Here is a 20,244-nt window from a genome sequence, read left to right on the forward strand (position 1 = left end):
GTGGCAGACGTTTAACCGCTGAGCCACCCTGTTGTATGTATTATTACATACAACAAAGTTTATTCTTAGTGTACAGTTCTATGAGTTTTGGCTTAGTTGTGTAAACACTGTCACTATCAAGCTTTAGAACATTAAAGGAAGATTTTAAAAAGCTATATGCCAAGGTTATTTAATGAGAAAGAATATCCTTTTAATAAATGGTGGATATCTACAAACAAAAGAATGAAGTTGGACCTCTACCTCATACGGAATAAAAAATTAATTAAAAATGGGAGCAGTTCATATTAACATACTTAAAATTTTCTGCCAATGTAATGGGTGAGAAATGATGATTCCTTCTGAGATAGGCTTAAAAACAAAAGCAAAATATAACAAGCGCCAAGTGTTAGTAGTGATTATTGCTGTGAGCTCTAATTTCAGAGGATAATGTACTGTTTTTTGTTTCTCTGTATAATTTGAATTTTTTATTCACTTGTCATTTTAATGGAAATAGTAAGACTCTCAAGCTCAAATAACTAAAACCCCCAAATTTAAAATCCATTCTGGAGCCCCATCACTTGTACAAATCATGACTGCTCCCCACAATTGGGTCTTGAAGTGGCAATTCCCAGATGCTCCAGCAGCACACTGAAGGAGTGTGAAAGCCACGTCTTACTAGCCTCTGAGGCTGGTTTGCCTGGAACCACCTACTAGTGGCTTTTCCTTAGCCTCTCCCGTGGCAGGAGCTTCACACAGGACACGGGTGTTTGGCATTAAGTATTGAGACTATGGCCAGAGAATAGGGGAATCTTTTGTTTTTTGGGTTTTTTTTGTACATAGAAGTAGTAAAAGGACAGAATTGTCTGTATAAAATCTGATTTTTTGTGAAACACAAAAGTCTTTCATATGCGTGGTTTTAGCCTCAGTTTTCTCAGAGATCCTGGCTATTGGCTAGTCTGAACTGGACCTTCACCAGTGAAATGTTAAGTGATAATTGGCCCTGAGAATCCAAGGAAAATATCCTTCAGGACCTTTTTCCTTTGTGTCATTTTTAGAAGATTATTTTTCCAATATTCTGATTCTGGAAAATACGGTACATATGTCTTGTATTATATATATTAAACACATATTATAATCTTAAGCAGTTCTGGCGGGGGAACCCCAGTTTTCATTACCTAGCAATAGTGTCTATTCACATAATTTTCTTAGTTCATTCCTAATTGGTATTTAGATTGTTTTTGCATTTTTTTGCTATTACAAGTAACACTGTAATGAAATCCCTATTATTATGTATTTCTGTAGTTCTTCAATAACCTTTTAAGGTAGATTTCTGGGTCAAAGGTTATGTGTATTTTATAGTTTGATTTTATTAGATTGTTCTTTAAAAAGGTTTGGCCAATTATATTTTTTCTTTCTTTTTTTTTTTTAAGATTTTATTCATTCATGGGGGGGGGGGCAGAGGGAGAAGCAGGCTCCATGCAGGGAGCCCCATGTGGAACTTGATCCCAGGACTCCAGGATCACGCCCTGAGCCAAAGGCAGGTGCTCAACCGCTGACCACCCAGGTGTCCCATACTTTGTTTGTTTCTTTGATTTGTTATGTTTCTCCCAAACATTCTTTTAGATTTTTGACACAACAGGCCAATATTTATTGACACCTACTGTATCAAGGTCAAAGCTAGATCCTTCCCCTGCAGAGTTTTTTGTTTTGTTTTCAAAGATTTTATTTATTTATTCATGAGAGATGTATAGAAAGAGGCAGAGATATAGGCAGAGGGAGAAACAGGTTCCCTGTGGGAAGCCCGATGCAGGACTCGATCCCAGGACCCCGGGATCACAACCTGAGCTAGAGGCAGATGCTCAACCACTGAGCCACCCAGGCACCCCTAGGCAGACATTCTAAATGAGTGGGTAATCGTGGGGGAACATCAAGGAAAGGACATTATTTCTTTCCCCTCCTTTGCCAGGGAATATGAGGATGATGACTACCTATACACCCAGAAGATGAAATATGGACTGATTATTTTTTTTTTTTTAAAGAGAAAAAGCTGTCACAGCTGTTGAATCTAAAATTAGACTCTCAAGCTGTGCTCTGGTTAGCAGGTGTGGGTATGTGTTGGGAAAGCAGATGTCATTCTGTCCCTATGCATGGCCTGTTGGCTCAACTCAGAGATGGACTCTGAAAGAGTTCCCTTCGAATCAGACTAAGCCTTGATCTGTGCTTTTTTACGTGGATCCAGTTTTGGCTTCCTGCTGATGTTTCTGTACTTGTTATGGCACCTTCTTGGGCAAGAGCTACATTGTAAGTTCAAGTTCCGTCAAGCGCACCAGCTCTGGGGCTGTAAGCTCCTCGGTTGGACAGTCATGGTTTTCTTGCTTGCCAACATCTTACATTCCAAGATAAATTTATTAATTTCTTACTATTTTGTGTTTGGTCCTATTTTTAAAAATGTATTTATTTGTTAGTTTCTGGTTCTTTTCCTTAAAATGGATTTTTACTGTACTGTGTGGGCATGCAATTGATACAAATTTGATTTGGCTTTCGTGATGGTTATTTACTTTAAGCAATTCAAAAAAGATAATCATCTTGTAAAAGTATTTTCATGGGCTTTTTTCTCTCACCACACCTGTATGGGTTTTGTGGTCGGCAGTAACTACTCTGTTATCTTAAAGCAAGGTTTTATTTATTACTGTTAGTGGAGACCTTAGTGCAGACTCACTGTTCATGCTGTTGCCCAGCTGGCTTTCTTTGGCTTTAGGTTAACAGGATCATTCCCCGATGCTCAGTGGTGAGATTCTTAGTGGCCTGTGTCTTTACCCATCCCTGTGGAACAGCTCTTCCTTATTCATCAATGCTTATAAACCTTATTTCTGAGATTTAAAATGTGCAGCCTAGTAGAGTGTGGGCTAATAATGTTGGATATAGTGACCTAACATTTATAGAATATCAAATTCCTTCGGAAATGTAGGAAAAGAAACAGAAAAGCCAAAATCAAACCTTACACCCATATTAAATTAACGGGTTGAACAACCGTTTTTAGTTCAATAAATATTCATTATAATTGAAGTTACATGTATGAATATTTTTGATCCTAATAAGATGTACATTTTTTATTATTTTTCAATTTCTGGATTAAAACATCCCAAGTCTTGACTATTCATCTGGTGAATCACAAATAGTAAAAATTGCATGTTTTAAGGGGCTGATGGTTGGGCATTTTTTTTTTTTTTTTGAGTGTGTGTCCATGTTTTCCTTGTTTTGAAACCTTTATCCCTCTAGTAGCAAATTTGACAGTTTGGTGACTTCCATGTGTTGGGCACTAGCCTTTTTGGTTGACCTTCACATTTGCTTTCACTGAAATATTAGAATATTCTGGCTGTGTTAACTTTACTCAGGAATTACTTCTGAGCCCTATTCCTGACAGTAAAGGGCTTAAAAGGTGTATTATCAACTAGCCCAGATAAATTCCAAGGTATTCATCCCCAAACACGACACCCTGTTACTTATGTTGATCTTAATTTCCAGGGCACCAGTGGGGTAGTTAGACAATTAGCAGAATGCATTCCTGATTATAGGAAACTGAGCAACAATGCCTTTTCTGTGTAAATATGACATTTCGCCAGGAGTCTTATTTTTGACTCAATAAGATGACCCTCAAAAAGATATTCATAAAAAAGATATTCATTTGCTTTTTATGTTTGTGTTCATATAATCAGTGTCTGTTTTCCTATCCTCCTGTATCCTCAGGATGTAGCACAGTGCTCAGATGCCTGCAGAGGATGCTCTGTGCTATTTGTTGACTGAATGGCAGTTTGTGCTTCTTACAGGTGAAATGGGGATAAGGGAAGTGAAAAGGAATGGAATTAACAGGAGGGGCAAGTGCAAACTGGGAAAGTCCCAGATGATTTGGTAGGAACTTCAACATTGAGGAAATCTTGAAATCACCAGTAATACGGAGACCTTGTTTCTGGTTTTTGCTGCTTGGTTACTTACATACAGTTGGACTCTGAGAAAAGACACAAAGCTGGCCTGAACTCCCTCATAAAGTAGTGTGAAGATTTAATAAGATAATAGGTGGGAATGCTCTGTACTTGGAGAGTATAAGGCACCAGACATGTGGAAGCTGTTGTTGGAACTAATAGTGAATAAATGCTGTTTTCAAAGGGAGGTGGCTCTTTAAAGGTACTAACTTTGAAAAGTGGAGTAAGCTGTTTTATTGAAAATAGCAGTGATAATTGAACTGGAAACAAGGATGTTTAGCTAGGGGAGCATTCTGTGTCATTTGCAAGGAAGGACTTGTGAAATACCTTAGGTAATGCCTGTTGACTTTGTGTTTTCATCCTTCTTGCCCTTTGGTTTGGGTTGTGTATTAGTGTAGGATTCAGGGCGATGGTTAAACATGTAGATTCCTTGTGTTGGCTCTAGTTTTATAGGCCTGGGCTGGCTCTTGATAATCAACGTTTCTTAAGATCTTAAGGTGAATCTGTTGTGCACACAGATTTGGGAGCCGGATACCTAGCCGGATACCTAGTCCATATCCTGTGGTCCCAGTGGTGCACAAACATGCTGCTGGCACCTCTTTGGAACTCCATTTTTTGCAAAATTCCCATTAATCTTATAAAGCATCACCAGTTGATAATCTGGTTCTTCAGCAAATAGTAAACACTTTTTGTCAGAAACACCCTCCTGAAAACTTTAACAATTCAGTTGAGGGCCCTCTTGATTTTATGTAGGAAAGGAATTTTCAGTGGAAGTGAAGGAGGAAGAAGGGAGACTTGAGTGGTCTGATATGTGTCAAAATTCTGTTGTCGCTGCTTTTATGGAACAGAGATGCTGGTTAAATTTTCTTTTCTTTTTTTTTTTTAATTTTGTGTTAGCTTCTTACGTATCTGTAGGAAGTAAATACGTTGTGTATTAAAAATTATGATATTTTATCACCATGCATTGATATGCAGAGCAATCTAAAGATGATAAGACAACAGAGCAGGAATCTGATGCCCATTTACCTAGTCTAAGGATCTGCCTTCTACAGCAGGTTGAGAATTGACACCTGGGTGCTTGGTTGTCATCTTTCCAATCAAGGATACTATTGGTAGCTCAGTAGAGATGGAAAATAAAAAATCCAAGGGGAGTTCAGTTTCCTGGTCTGCACTTAGAGCTTCCTTTTGAGACATTTCCTGTACTTGTAGGTGGAGGCAGCTCCATTTCATATATGTCTGACCTCAAGAGGGTTGGAGGATTGAGAGAAATTGAGGTGGTAATTTCGAGCTTGTTCTTGATTCTCTGCTCTGCTCTGAGATGACTCAACAGCCCTTTGACCGAAGATGGGAAAACCCTGCCCTTACGTAGGTCTAGTTTGGACAAGTCTTAACTCCAATACCCTTTGTTATCATATGCTAAAATAATCTTTCCTCTTTTTTTTTGTCAAGTATTGCATATGCATCATAGGACAGTTACAATATACATAAACCCAGAGTATGTTCATGCCCTCTTCAGGTATTTTGTGTTCTTTCTAGTCAGTGGCCCCGTAGGGAACCAATATTCTGATCTCCATCCTTATAGATTAATATTACCTACAGTTGATCTTTGTGTGGAATGGAATCAGTGTATGTGCCCAGCTGTATCAGTTTTCTTTTGCTAAATATTGTGTCTGGGAGCCTCATCCTATCCGTACTACTTGTTCCAATGCTGTGTAGCATTTCATCCTAGGAGCATACTGCACTTGCTACAATATATTTAATCATTCTGCAGAAAAATCATTTTTATAAACATGGAATCATACTGTACATGATGTCCTGACTTTTACATTAATTTAACATTACATTTGGGACTGTCTTTCCTTATTAAATGTGTCATTTAAAAATGATTTTCTATGGCTGTTTAGATGTATTCGTTGGATAAAAATTATTCTAGTGTGTTTTATTAAATGTCCGTATTGGGCATTTGCATTATTTCTCATTATCTGCTCTTCTAAATAATGGTGTGATGAATATCTTTATAGGCTATTCTAAGCCCTCAACTAAGATTATTTGCTTAGGACACATTTTTAGAAGTAGATATATGAGTCTAAGGGTTTGCATGTGTTTGAGGCTTTTATTAGGTTAGGTATAGCTAAACTGAAGCACGCATTTCAACGCATCTCAGAAAACTCCCCAGGGCATGAGAGTTGGCAATGTTGTATAGATCTCCATTAGAAAGTGGGATCAGAAACAGCTACAGAATTTGCAGGACCCAGTGCAAAATGAAAATATAGAGCCCCTTGTTCAGAGTGGTTGAGAATTTCAGAAACAGTGACATCAGATCATTTAATCAAGTGTGTAGCCCTTCTGAGAGCAGAGTCCTATACAGCTGTGCAGCAGCATACGTGGCATGTCCTTGAAGCCAGCACCAAATGGGGTGTGTGGGACGGGAGGCTGATATCCCAAGGCAAGACTCTGAGTGGACCAGTTCACAAACTTGTAGATTTTGAGACTTTGCCCACCATTCAGGATGCCAATAAGTTTGCACTGAATAGACATTTTTTTCTAGGTCATAGGATTCAGGTAAGGGATATGGGACCTGAGGTTAACTGTGTGGATTTATTTATTTATTTTTAAAATAAATTTATTTTTTTATTGGTGTTCAATTTGTCAACATACAGAATAACACCCAGTGCTCATCCCGTCAAGTGCCTACCTCAGTGCCCGCCACCCAGTCACCCCCACCCCCCGCCCACCTCCCTACTGTGTGGATTTAAATAGTAGCCTTGCCACTTATTTTTGTGAGGCCTTAGCAAATTTGCCTCATTGAACCTGTTTTTTTTTAATCGGTAAAATGGCATTAATATTACCTCGTAAGACTGTTGTGAGAATTAACTGAAATAGTGTATACAACGGACTTAATACTTTACCACAGTAGGCTATTAACAAGTGTTATCTGGGGTACCTGGGTGGCTCAGTGGGTTAAGCATCCGACTCTTAATCTTAGCTCAGGTCTTAATCTCAGGGTCCTGAATTCAAGTCTTGCTTTGGGCTCCACACTGGGTGTGGAGCCTACTTAAAACAAGTTTTATCTATTATAATTGATTATCAGTTCTTAAATACCATGTTTTAAGAGACTAAGCCGCCTTTCCCTATAATATATACCTGTGCTAGGCTGTTTGGCTCCTGAGATTCTACTACCACTTGATAATTCCTTAGCATTGGGATATTCCCTGCTGCAGCTCACTATTAATAATTTAGGGCTATTGTTAACAACCCATTCCTGGGACTTGTTAGAGCAGAGCAACTCAGAAGGGGAGGGCCTCAGGAGCGAGGGCTAGAGAGGCCAGAGGAGTGTTTGGTTTCACATGGCTATCGTGCAGAGCCTGTGAGTGTGATGTGTGATAGCAAGGTGAGGAGGATGCTGGTAAGATGGGAGGGCTCTGGAGTTCCAAGGGCTTTGAATGCCAGAACAGGTAGGGAGGGTTTCATTGCCTCCCTAAGTGGTTTAGGATGATCGAATGTCACCTGGAATTTAATGAGGTATAAAGGTTCGGGAGTTGATCAGAGTTAGATTTGTGCTATGAGCGTTTAACTTCTCAGATACAGTGTTTGTGTAAATGGGAATCCTAATGGTGGTGTAATAAATAGCATTATTATTAGTAGTAGTAATTGTAGTAGGTTAGTATTATCAACTAACATTTATTGAATGTTTACCCATATTACCTTGAGTGCTTTACACATATTACCTTATTCGCCTTTGGAACAACCATGTAATAGGTATTATTAATCCCATTTTACTGAGGTGTCTGAACCTCACACAGCATTAGGTACTTGCCTATGTTGGTAGATCTCCATTCTGTGTTAGGAGTTGTGAATCCAAGGAATCTGACTCCATAAACTACACCCTTAATCTATGTTCTCTTTCTCTCTCCCTTTGTGTGTGTGTGTGTGTGTGTGTGTGTGTAGGCTGAAGACTGTCTAGTACTTATTGGGAACTCTGTAAATTGAGTTGGTTCTCTGAGAAAGCACTGTGACATAAATGGGTTTGTAAGATGGGGTAGGAGAGACCACATATTCTGGCTTGGTAGAGTTCACATATGAGCCAAGCAGTCTGCAGCGCTGTCAGACCTAAGGAGCACGAGAGGCCGTCCTTGTGCGTGGTTACAGGGGAATGGCAGGAGCACCATGATTAGAACTGAGATGTCATCATAACAGGAATATCTGTGGAAACTTTTTTCCCCCTCAAAGACACTTTAATTAAATTCCCATCATGAAAACAATTAGGCAAGATTTGCCATACCTAACCAGTCAATAATGCAAGGACAGGATCTCATTAAGAGCTTTTGCTTTCCCGGAAACTGCCGTTTTGAGGATTCAGAGCTAGTGGCTGCGTGCTCTGGGAATTAATTTATCCATGTTTCCTCTGAACTTTTTTATTTTCCCAAATCCAGAAGGAAACACGTTTTTCAATGATCTAAAAGTAGGAGACTGATTGGATAAGCTGGCATTCACTTTCACAAAGGGGTTCCTAGGTTTGAGGTGAACTTTGTCATGATTCCATTGCGTTCTGTGTTGAATTATGCCTGCCTGTGGGCAGAGCAGTAGATGTGACTCTGATACAGGCACAACCAGTGAATGAGGCTCCTCTTCCAACATTATTTTCCAGACGCTGTTGGTGCCTCATCTTTGAGCCAGGTGAAGGCTGCCCCCTACTGACGTTATTAGCAGGGGGAATTTTTTTTTTTTTTTTTTTTTTTTTTAGCAGGGAGAAATCTTGAGATATTTAGTTCAATTGTTCTGACAAATGTATTGAGATGTATTATAAATTCTCTCATTCTTTTGCTTCCTTCTCTACCCTCTCCCTTCTCTCCATCCTTTTTTTCCTAATACATTATTGATTTTTCTACCATGTGCTGCCATTTTCCTACCACGTTGCATTTGGCACTGAAGCTATAAAACAACAACAAAACCCTACAAGTAAAACCATTTAGGAAAAACATTTGATGTCATCTACTAAAGGTGAAACCTCACATGTCCTGTGACCCAGACATTCAACTTTTTGATATTTTAGAGACACTTGGGGACCTATGTATGTGGATGCATTGTAATATGTTCATCTTCAGTAGAATGGATAAATAATTTGGGGTATTTTCTTTTTTTTTTAAGATTTTATTTATTTATTCATGAGAGTCACAGAGAGAGAGGCAGAGACATAGGCTTCCCCCTCTGCCTATGCCTCTGCCTCTCTCTAGAAGCAGGCTCCTCGCAGGGAACCCGATGCGGGACTCAATCCCAGGACCCTGGGATCACTCCCTGAGCCAAAGGCAGATGCTCAACCGCTGAGCCACCCAGACGTCCCAGCTTGGGGTATTTTCAAACAACGGAACCCTGTCCGCCAACGAAAACGAACGGACAATAGCTACATGTAGTGATACGGATGGATCTCAACCGAGCATGCAGGGTATATTCTCTGCGACTTTGTAAGCAGTCCATGACAAGATCAGCATGTGTTTTGGAAGCTGACTTTGGGCAGCGTGGATTATAGAGAGTGCCCGCTGGAGAACAGGAGCCCACTGAGAGGCAGTTGTGGTTCTGGAAAGAGAAAATTGCTAAGCTAACTCCAGGCAGTGGCAGGGAAGAGTGACATGGCCTTTGAGGGGGCATTAGAAGTAAAATAAACACTATCTTCTGACTGATGGAATGTTTGGTTTGATTAGAAAGGGAATAATTACGGAACATGTTGCTGAGGTCTCCGGTATCATAGACTAGGAGGGTGGCTGTGTCATTAGTTGACATAGGAGCAGGACTGAGGTTTTGAAGCAGTCAATGATGAATCTACATCCACCAAACTATATGACTCTGGGCAAATTATTTAACTTCTTTTTGCCACAGGTTCCTCTGTGTGTAAAAGAGGGAAAATGTTTTAAGAGTAACAACCTCAGAAGATAACACCATGTCTGATACATTATACAATGTTACTGTAGAGTTTTTGAAGAGTAAAAGTGACCCTGGGTATATAACCTCATAAATGTGATGCAGTCCTTCCTTTAGGCTTTGCAGAGATAAAAGATACATGTAGGAAAACTTGAATCATTTCTATGTCTCTTGAGTGAAACATCAAACACTTGGTTACATAGGGTAGGAAAAGGAAAGCCAAGATGTGATTTAATGAGACTTTAAGTAAATGATAAGTCAGAAGTTAGCATGTACCTTTGCTGAGAATGGTTTTTGGGAGTGCAGAGCCTTTTAAAGAATACCTTTATTTATATAGAAATGATCCTTGGAAAAGATTCATGGAAACTAATGAGAATGAAGATACAACCATTCAAAATCTTTGGGATGCAGCAAAAGCAGTCCTAAGGGGGAAATACATCGCAATACAAGCATCCATTCAAAAACTGGAAAGAACACAAATACAAAAGCTAACCTTACACATACAGGAGCTAGAGAAAAAACAGCAAATAGATCCTACAGCCAGGAGAAGAAGAGAGTTAATAAAGATTCGAGCAGAACTCAACGATATCCAGACCAGAAGAACTGTGGAACAGGTCAACAGAACCAGGAGCTGGTTCTTTGAAAGAATTAATAAGATAGATAAACCATTAGCCAGCCTTATTAAAAAGAAGAGAGAGAAGACTCAAATTAATAAAATCATGAATGAGAAAGGAGAGATCACTACCAACACCAAGGAAATACAAACGATTTTAAAAACATATTATGAACAGCTATACGCCAATAAATTAGGCAATCTAGAAGAAATGGACGCATTCCTGGAAAGCCACCAACTACCAAAACTGGAACAGGAAGAAATAGAAAACCTGAACAGGCCAATAACCAGGGAGGAAATTGAAGCAGTCATCAAAAACCTCCCAAGACACAAAAGTCCAGGGCCAGATGGCTTCCCAGGGGAATTCTATCAAACATTTAAAGAAGAAACCATACCTATTCTACTAAAGCTGTTTGGAAAGATAGAAAGAGATGGAGTACTTCCAAATTCGTTCTATGAGGCCAGCATCACCTTAATTCCAAAACCAGACAAAGACCCCACCAAAAAGGAGAATTACAGACCAATATCCCTGATGAACATGGATGCAAAAATTCTCAACAGGATACTAGCCAATCGGATCCAACAATACATTAAGAAGATTATTCACCATGACCAAGTAGGATTTATCCCCGGGACACAAGGCTGGTTCAACACTTGTAAAACAATCAGTGTGATTCATCATATCAACAAGAGAAAAACCAAGAACCATATGATCCTCTCATTAGATGCAGAGAAAGCATTTGACAAAATACAGCATCCATTCCTGATCAAAACTCTTCAGAGTGTAGGGATAGAGGGAACATTCCTCGACATCTTAAAAGCCATCTACGAAAAGCCCACAGCAAATATCATTCTCAATGGGGAAGCACTGGGAGCCTTTCCCCTAAGGTCAGGAAAAAGACAGGGATGTCCACTCTCACCACTGCTATTCAACATAGTACTGGAAGTCCTAGCCTCAGCAATCAGACAACAAAAAGACATTAAAGGCATTCAAATTGGCAAAGAAGAAGTCAAACTCTCCCTCTTTGCCGATGACATGATACTCTACATAGAAAACCCAAAAGCCTCCATCCCAAGATTGCTAGAACTCATACAGCAATTTGGTAGCATGGCGGGATACAAAATCAATGCCCAGAAATCAATGGCATTTCTATACACTAACAATGAGACTGAAGAAAGAGAAATTAAGGAGTCAATCCCATTTACAATTGCACCCAAAAGCATAAGATACCTAGGAATAAACCTAACCAAAGAGGTAAAGGATCTATACCCTAAAAACTATAGAACACTTCTGAAAGAAATTGAGGAAGACACAAAGAGATGGAAAAATATTCCATGCTCATGGATTGGCAGAATTAATATTGTGAAAATGTCAATGTTACCCAGGGCAATTTACACGTTTAATGCAATCCCTATCAAAATACCATGGGCTTTCTTCAGAGAGAACAAATTATTTTAAGATTTGTGTGGAATCAGAAAAGACCCCGAATAGCCAGGGGAATTTTAAAAAAGAAAACCATATCTGGGGGCATCACAATGCCAGATTTCAGGCTGTACTACAAAGCTGTGGTCATCAAGACAGTGTGGTACTGGCACAAAAACAGACACATAGATCAATGGAACAGAATAGAGAACCCAGAAGTGGACCCTGAACTTTATGGTCAACTAATACTCGATAAAGGAGGAAAGACTATCCACTGGAAGAAAGACAGTCTCTTCAATAAATGGTGCTGGGAAAATTGGACATCCACATGCAGAAGAATGAAACTAGACCACTCTCTTGCACCATACACAAAGATAAACTCAAAATGGATGAAAGATCTAAATGTGAGACAAGATTCCATCAAAATCCTAGAGGAGAACACAGGCAACACCCTTTTTGAACTTGGCCACAGTAACTTCTTGCAAGATACATCCACGAAGGCAAAAGAAACAAAAGCAAAAATGAACTATTGGGACTTCATCAAGATAAGAAGCTTTTGCACAGCAAAGGATACAGTCAACAAAACTAAAAGACAACCTACAGAATGGGAGAAGATATTTGCAAATGACGTATCAGATAAAGGGCTAGTTTCCAAAATCTATAAAGAACTCATTAAACTCAACACCAAAGAAACAATCCAATCATGAAATGGGCAAAAGACATGGAGAGAAATCTCACAGAGGAAGACCTAGACATGGCCAACATGCACATGAGAAAATGCTCTGCATCACTTGCTATCAGGGAAATACAAATCAAAACCACAATGAGATACCACCTCACACCAGTGAGAATGGGGAAAATTAACAAGGCAGGAAACCACAAATGTTGGAGAGGATGCGGAGAAAAGGGAACCCTCTTGCACTGCTGGTGGAAATGTGAACTGTTGCAGCCACTCTGGAAAACTGTGTGGAGGTTCCTCAAAGAATTAAAAATAGACCTGCCCTACGACCCAGCAATTGCACTGTTGGGGATTTACCCCAAAGATACAGATGCAGTGAAACACCGGGACACCTGTACCCCAATGTTTCTAGCAGCAATGTCCACAATAGCCAAACTGTGGAAGGAGCCCCGGTGTCCATTGAAAGATGAATGGATACAGAAGATGTGGTTTATGTATACAATGGAATATTACTCAGCCATTAGAAACGACAAATACCCACCATTTGCTTCAACGTGGATGGAACTGGTGGAGGGTATTATGCTGAGTGAAGTAATTCAATCGGAGAAGGACAAACATTATATGTTCTCATTCATTTGGGGAATATAAATAATAGTGAAAGGGAATATAAGGGAAGGGAGAAGAAATGTGTGGGGAAAAAAAAAGAAATGTGTGGGAAATATCAGAAAGGGAGACAGAACATAAAGACTCCTAACTCTGGGAAATGAACTAGGGGTGGTGGAAGGGGAGGAGGGCGGGGGTGGGGGTGAATGGGTGACGGGCACTGAGGGGGACACTTGACGGGATGAGAACTGGGTGTTATTCTGTATGTTGGTAAATTGAACACCAATAAAAAATAAAGTTATTTAAAAAAATGATCCTTGGGTCCTTATTATTATTACTTTTGGTGATTACCAAGTAGTATATATTATAGAAAATTAGTAAAAGGAAGAAGATTAAAAAAATATCACCTATAATTCTAATGTCCAGAGATTCTTTTCATATTTCACCTCTGTTCGTTTCTTTCTTTCTTTCTTTCTTTCTTTCTTTCTTTCTTTCTTTCTTTCTTTCTTTCTTTCTTTCTCTCTCTCTCTCTCTCTCTCTCTCTCTCTCTCTCTCTCTCTCTCTCTCTTTCTCTCTCTCTCAGAGCTGAAATTAAACTGTATATTGTTTTGTAACCTGCTATGTTTTGCCAGGGAACTTAAAAGAACGCTTATCTAGGATGCGGGATTTAGGTTGCCTATGTATAGTAAGAAGAAAATGATGTGCTTTGTCAATGAATTATTGAGGGAAAGTGCAGCATTTCCTTCTCTAGCAGTCTTAAAATATACTAGGATAAACTCATTTCAATGATGGTAAGGGCATGACCCTGCTTTACTGCCTTGTTATTCTCTGATATGTGGGCAAACCATGAGAATGCTTTTCTGAGCACTTACATCTCCCAAAAGTAGCAGAAAGAAATATTGGTTAGAATATGATGTTAGAGAGACTTTTATTAATCCCTCACCTACACTTGCCTTGAGGACTGAAGAGTTTATCTCTCCCAGGAGTGTAAGACTGCTCAACTTTTCATTTTTAAATATTAAAATCACTGTAAAATTCTACTCTGACTAATCTGGAATAAAGACAGGAAAGATTAGTGTCACTAGGATATAGTTTTACATGAACAAATCATTTTAAATAGGCTTAAATCTAAGAGGTGGAAGCTGCTTTGCCTAGACTGACTATTTGCTTAGACTATTTATGTCAGATTGGCTAGGATAACTGTGTGTGTGTGTGTGTATGTGTGTGTATGTGTAAGAGAGCTGAAGGCTTCCTTTTACAGAATGCACAATCTGAATGTGGAGGCTACTGCTATTAGAGAATCAGAAATTATCATATCAGTCTAATAAGAGTTATAAGTATTTTTTTACCAAAATCACAGCTTTTTGGATCCATAATTTTCTCAAAATATCTTTCTTACTGTGAGGAAATGTACTTATATATTGTATATCTATATATCTATATAGATATATCTATATATGCACACACAAACCCCCAAATACACATACAGGAGACATGGCTCCTGTCTCTTTTCCATAGAGATAGAAGAAAATAGAGGAAATATTTTCTTTGTTGAACACTTTTGGTTGTAAAGAAATGTAATATTAATGAATTTATTCACATAGCAAATGCTTGCTGAACTCATTGAGTGAGTTTGTTGCAAATGGGGAATAGGAGATTGTCTAAAAGCATTAAAGGGTGGCAAGCTATTTAGTCAGTGGTGTGCATGTAACTGTTTGTACCTGTGACTTGGTGGCCTCAGACGGGGAGTCCTCATTGCCTGCAGGATCAAGTCTTAGCTTCTCAGCATGAGAAGACAATTTGCAATCTGGTCTCCATTTGTTCTTTAGTCTCTTCCTCTCCTAATATCTCTCATGCCCACCTTATGCCCTGGTCATTCTGATGAACAGAATTTATTAAGCTCCTTAGTCAGTTTTGGGCTTTTTCAGATAATTTGTGGCTTCTCAGACATTCTCTGTTTCTTCATGTTCTCTTGCCTGAGTCCTTGTGGTCTTCCTGATTGGAATGGTTTTGCCTTTCTTTGCTGGTGTGACACTCAGCCACTTGCCTATTTGTCTTTCCCATGAGTCAGTGGGATCTTGGAAGGCAGAGACTTTTCTCCTCTGTGAGTCTCTAGCACTAGGTGAGGTGATTAGTGTACAGTAGCCAGTCAGTGTGTGGAACTTTTTCCTCCTGAGCTTTATTGAGATATAACTGACATGTAACATACTGTAAGTTTAAGGTATACAACATGGTTTTATATATGTAGGTATTATGAAATGATTACCATAATAAGGTTAGCTAACACACCCATCACCTCTCATAGTTACAATTATTTCTGTGTGTGATCAGAACTTTAGCAACATGAAACAAATATTCTTTGAGTAAAATAATTGCTTATCTTAACTCTTTTTTTTAAAAAAAAGATTTTATTTATTCATAAGAGACACACACGGGGGGGTGGGGTGGCAGAGATACAGGCAGAGGGAGAAGCAGGCCCCATACGGGGAGCCTGGTGTGGGACTGGATCCTGGGACTCCAGGATCATGCCCTGGTCCCAACACAGGTGCTAAAGCACTGAGCCACCCAGGGTTCCACTATATAAACTCTTTTTAACAAAACTTTTGTTATAATAGGCAATTATTGAATTGTTACAGATATTGTTCTGTGTTGATTGTAAGTGGTAATTATGCTGTTGGAAATTTCTGTAGTTTAAATATCCAAAACGTAGAATGACATCAAAGATTTTTAAAAATCTTTTAATTTTTAAATTTTTTACAGGACAGAGTTCATTCAGAGAGGGAGGATTTCAATCACAGGGGCTGGCTTTCTCAACTGCATTTTGGAAACTTTTGCCAGCACATTCTTAAGACAAGGAGCCCAGAAGGTAAGCTTGCTTCTGCTTTGAACCAACGTTCATTTTAAGAAACCATGGAGATTCCCATTGGGTTATTGAATAAGGCTCATGAGCAGACATCATGAAAAAAAAATGCCTTAATAAACAAACAAAAATAAGCAAATAGATGCAAAAATAATTATGTTTACTAATTACTACATAAATCCGATTCAAAGTAAAACTTAAGTGCCATATGTGACCCATTAAATTAAAAAATATGCCAGTGAAGAATATGTAATAATATGGAAAATACTTAGTCTAATTAAGAGATATAATTAGAATGAATAATTATATTTTCAATATATACAGTATGAAGACAACTTTTTCATAAAAAAGGTAATAACTGATATTTATTGAGCATTTACTAAGTATCATTCACTGTAAAAAACACTTTTTATTTATTTCATTTTATCCTCACAAACCTAAGTGACTATTTATATGAGCTCCTGGTTGTCAATTCTTGTGGTTTTCAAACGCTGTTCTTGTGGGAGCTTAGGCTTCCATGAAGGTGATTCAGAGGCCGCCGAATAGTTTTAAGGTCTATACCCTGTTTTAAGTAGTGCTAGTCTACTTTTACATCTGTCTTAACATCTGTCTAATGTAGAGCTGCAGATTTACTATTTTCTTGCCTTCACAGCATTATTTTCAAAGCTTCTTTAGGATAAAGTCTGTTCCTTTTGCCTGAGTATATATCTGTTTCAGGCGTTTTGAATTAGTGACAAATTCATTTTCAATACCTTGTTTTATTTATAATATTGTACTTTTCAATTGTTATTAATTGTGATGAGCATAATCACTTACTTCCAAGATTTACTCAGGACGAATGCTATGCATGTGTTACCTCGTTTTGTTTTGGGTAATAATAGGTTTAATGGCAGTAGGTTTAATGGCTGTTATTTGTGGAACAGTAGTTTTAATAGTAGGTTTAATGGCTGGTCTGAAGGAATATTGTAATGGACTCAGATTTTCTGGGTAATGAACTTTGTTCTCCCTTTGCAAGTCTAGGTTCAAGAATGAACCTGGACCGTGGGTAGTTGGGGAGGCTGAGGGTGACCATGAGTAAGTGATCCTGTATTGTACCCCCTAAACATACCGTCAAGATTAATGATGTGTTCCTGGCCTAGAGGTGCATAGACTGGCCTGGCCTGTTTAAGCTGGCTGTGAAGTAGCCAAGCCTCTGGAAGGTCTGATGTGACCTTTACTCACTCAGACGTGACTGCAGGTTTTTCTGCTATATTGCAAAGTATGCATGTTTCTGCAAATGGGGCTAAAATTAATGGGGCTGATGAGAAGAATAATTTCATTGTTATATCCCTGAGTCAGTTTTCTTGTACATTGTTTTGATCAAAATTGACAAACTTTTTCTGTAAAGAACCAGATAGTAAATATGTTAGGAATTGTGGGCCAAAAGGCAAACTGCCTTTTGTATGGTATGTATGATAGTATGTTGGTACTTTATAACAAGAGAGAAACAAATTTCCACAGATTTCTCATTGAGAAAATTAAAAATATGATAATTGAATTTTATTTATAATGCAGTTCTTCAAAGGAGAAAAATGGTGTTCTATTTTGTGGGGGAACATAACATTTAGCTAAATTGTGACTCAAAGTTAGTGCTTCCTACCATCAAATTGCAGTGTTCATTTGTAAAAACCGTTCTTATCTTGTGGACCATACAAACACAAGTGGTGGGCTGGGTTTAGCCTGTGGGCTATTCAGTTTTCCAACCCTTGCTTTAGATACATAAATATTCTTTGATTAGTTCAGGCAGGTCTATATTTGGCTCGTCCATCAGTCTGAACCTATTAATGACTTTTAACCATACACTGGTTGTATATATTCTGATCCTGTGAGATGCGTAGACACTGTTAGTCCCCTTATATTGATGAGAAATGTCTTGAAGGGATAAGTGCACCTAATATGTGGTTGGCTGTTTATCTGCCTTCCTTTTTCTTACACATATATGCTGAGTACCTTCTTTGTGCTAGGCACTGTGTTAAGCTTGGGCTAGATGGATTTACTCAAGGTCATGGGAGTGGCAGAGGGTAGAGTCTGGACTCACATCGCCATCTTTTACAACAAGTCTTTGCCCCTTTACTGTGCAAGATGTGTTCAGATAAATGACTCAGAATGTTTGCCTCCTTAGCGCTGTGCTGTGTATCAGATACACTTATGGTGGTCTTACTCCCTCTGTAGTTAATTAGGACTCTTTGGTTGCAAGTAACAGAAACTACTTTAGCTCACTGTAAAGGTACAAGGGTGATGAAGCAGGTGGGCTTCAGAATGGTCTGCCCTGGGACAGGAGGTGCCAGAAACCCATAATATTCCTTTTTCAGCACTATATAAGAATATAAGAATATGCATCTGTTTTATTTTCTTTCTCTCCTCCACAGACTGTAGAGCATGTCCAGGTGTGTGTGTTACATAGAGTTCTGGCCAACAAAGAGACTGTCTGCTTATTTCCTTCATTTCCAAAATCTTCAGAACGGACTCTTGTCCTTTCATGGACAGAAGTCGAGTTTTACGAATAGGGCTCAACTTGGGCTGTGACTATGTGGGTCAGGGTTGGGATGGGTCACTTCCCAGGGAAAAGGGTGGTGGGATGTGTCCATACCCCAAGGTTTCTGGTATAGTCTCACAATAGATTCTGTGTTCTTGATGGCAGAGAGAGGGTGTATACATCTTAATCCCAGTTCCCCTCAGCCTGTAGTAGCTTGTGTAGTGCTCCTACATTTATGTGGAAATGAGCAGAAAGAAGATAGAATGCACAGCTACATTTCAGTTGGTTTCTGATGAATATTATCTGGAAATCGCCAAGTGACTTTAAATTTTTAAAGTGAGGAACCCAACTAATTTCTCCTTTATCTTACTTCTGCTTAGAAGTAAGAATATATTTTTCCTACTAGGTTTTGCCTTTTCTGACTTTCCTCTTTTTTTTTTTTTTCTCTTTTAAGAGGCTTAATGAGTTAGGTTTTCAATTTTAGGAGCCACTTGTGCTAGATTGTCTTTTACCTTTTATCCAAGTAGTGATGTTTTCTGGTATCAGCCTAACTTTGTGATAAACCTTCACAGCTGAGCCTGCATAAATGGCTTTTGTGGAAGTTACCATGAGAGTGTTTTAGGTGATTTAATTTTCACTTTAGGACTTTATCCTTAAGGCTGTGTAGTAGAGGTAAAGGTGGATCTGATATCTATTTTTATCCAGAAAAAGCACAATGAGGCACTTACAAAGTTTATATCTCTGTGTTTGTAAATTAGAAGCTGGCCCTAGATATGGATCCCCAAGGTGAGGTCACTTGTGTTCCTCCAGAGCCTTCCACAATTTGTTTTCCTCTCCTCCCTTCACCACTCTGAGGTGACTTGCAGTTCAGGGGCTTTTTTGACACAGTTGCTGACTTTTCATATATTACTCAGAAAGGACCTCACTTTCCTCTTAGAATGAAAGTATGTGGGCAGGAGAATGGGGATTGCCCCCTGGTAGCCAAGTCAACCACTATGTTTTTGAAATGGAAGCTGTTCTAATTTCTAGTCCACTAAAGCCCCTTGTCATTATACTGTGGCACAAAATCACTTTATCCCTCAGACCCTAAATTTTTTTTAAGATTTTTTAAAAAATTTATTCATGAGACACACACACACACACACAGAGGCAGAGACAGGCAGAGGGAAAAGCAGGCTCCCTGTAAGGGAGCCCAATGTGGGACTCATCCCAGGACCCCAGGATCACACCCTGAGCCAAAGGCAGACGCCCAACTGCTGAGCCACCCAGGCGTCCCAATCCTAAGTTTTATTGTCAACAAGGTGGGAATTTTAATGCATCCCCACAAGTAGGTATGAAAACTATGCTTGAAAGTTTTCAGTAAATTGAAAAAACACAGGTCAAATATACATAAGGTGTTCTTTTTGTTTTTAAGAATTAAAAAAAATCCAACTCACATCCAACTTTCATACTTTTGTGGTTATGTTTGTTTTTGTTTCTTTTCAAAGTCATATGAACACACACTGGATCTTAAACTCAGAAGTGTAGTTCCACAAATACTTTGGGAATCAACAATGTGTCAGGCATTGGGTAGGATTCTGGAGACACAGTTAGGAAAGAGACAGAATTTACAAGAGTGGAGTAAAGCTTATACAGCTTTACTTCACAGGTATCTAACTCAGGGTAGAAAGCCTGAC

At 38.9% G+C, this 20,244-nt stretch overlaps 1 protein-coding gene across 6 annotated transcripts in view; it reads left to right on the forward strand.

The window, feature by feature from the left end:
- Positions 1-20,244, forward strand: part of PRELID2 (PRELI domain containing 2) — a 67,720-nt gene that overhangs the window by 17,746 nt on the left and 29,730 nt on the right. For all 6 annotated transcript variants that reach the window (XM_055332749.1, XM_055332750.1, XM_055332751.1 and 3 more), the window contains one exon: positions 15,954-16,059. In XM_055332749.1, the coding sequence (XP_055188724.1) occupies positions 15,954-16,059 (106 nt within the window). The remainder of the gene's footprint in view (positions 1-15,953; positions 16,060-20,244) is intronic.

The sequence above is a fragment of the Nyctereutes procyonoides genome, unplaced genomic scaffold (assembly GCF_905146905.1).
Source record: "Nyctereutes procyonoides isolate TBG_1078 unplaced genomic scaffold, NYPRO_anot_genome, whole genome shotgun sequence".
Lineage (NCBI taxonomy): Eukaryota > Metazoa > Chordata > Mammalia > Carnivora > Canidae > Nyctereutes > Nyctereutes procyonoides.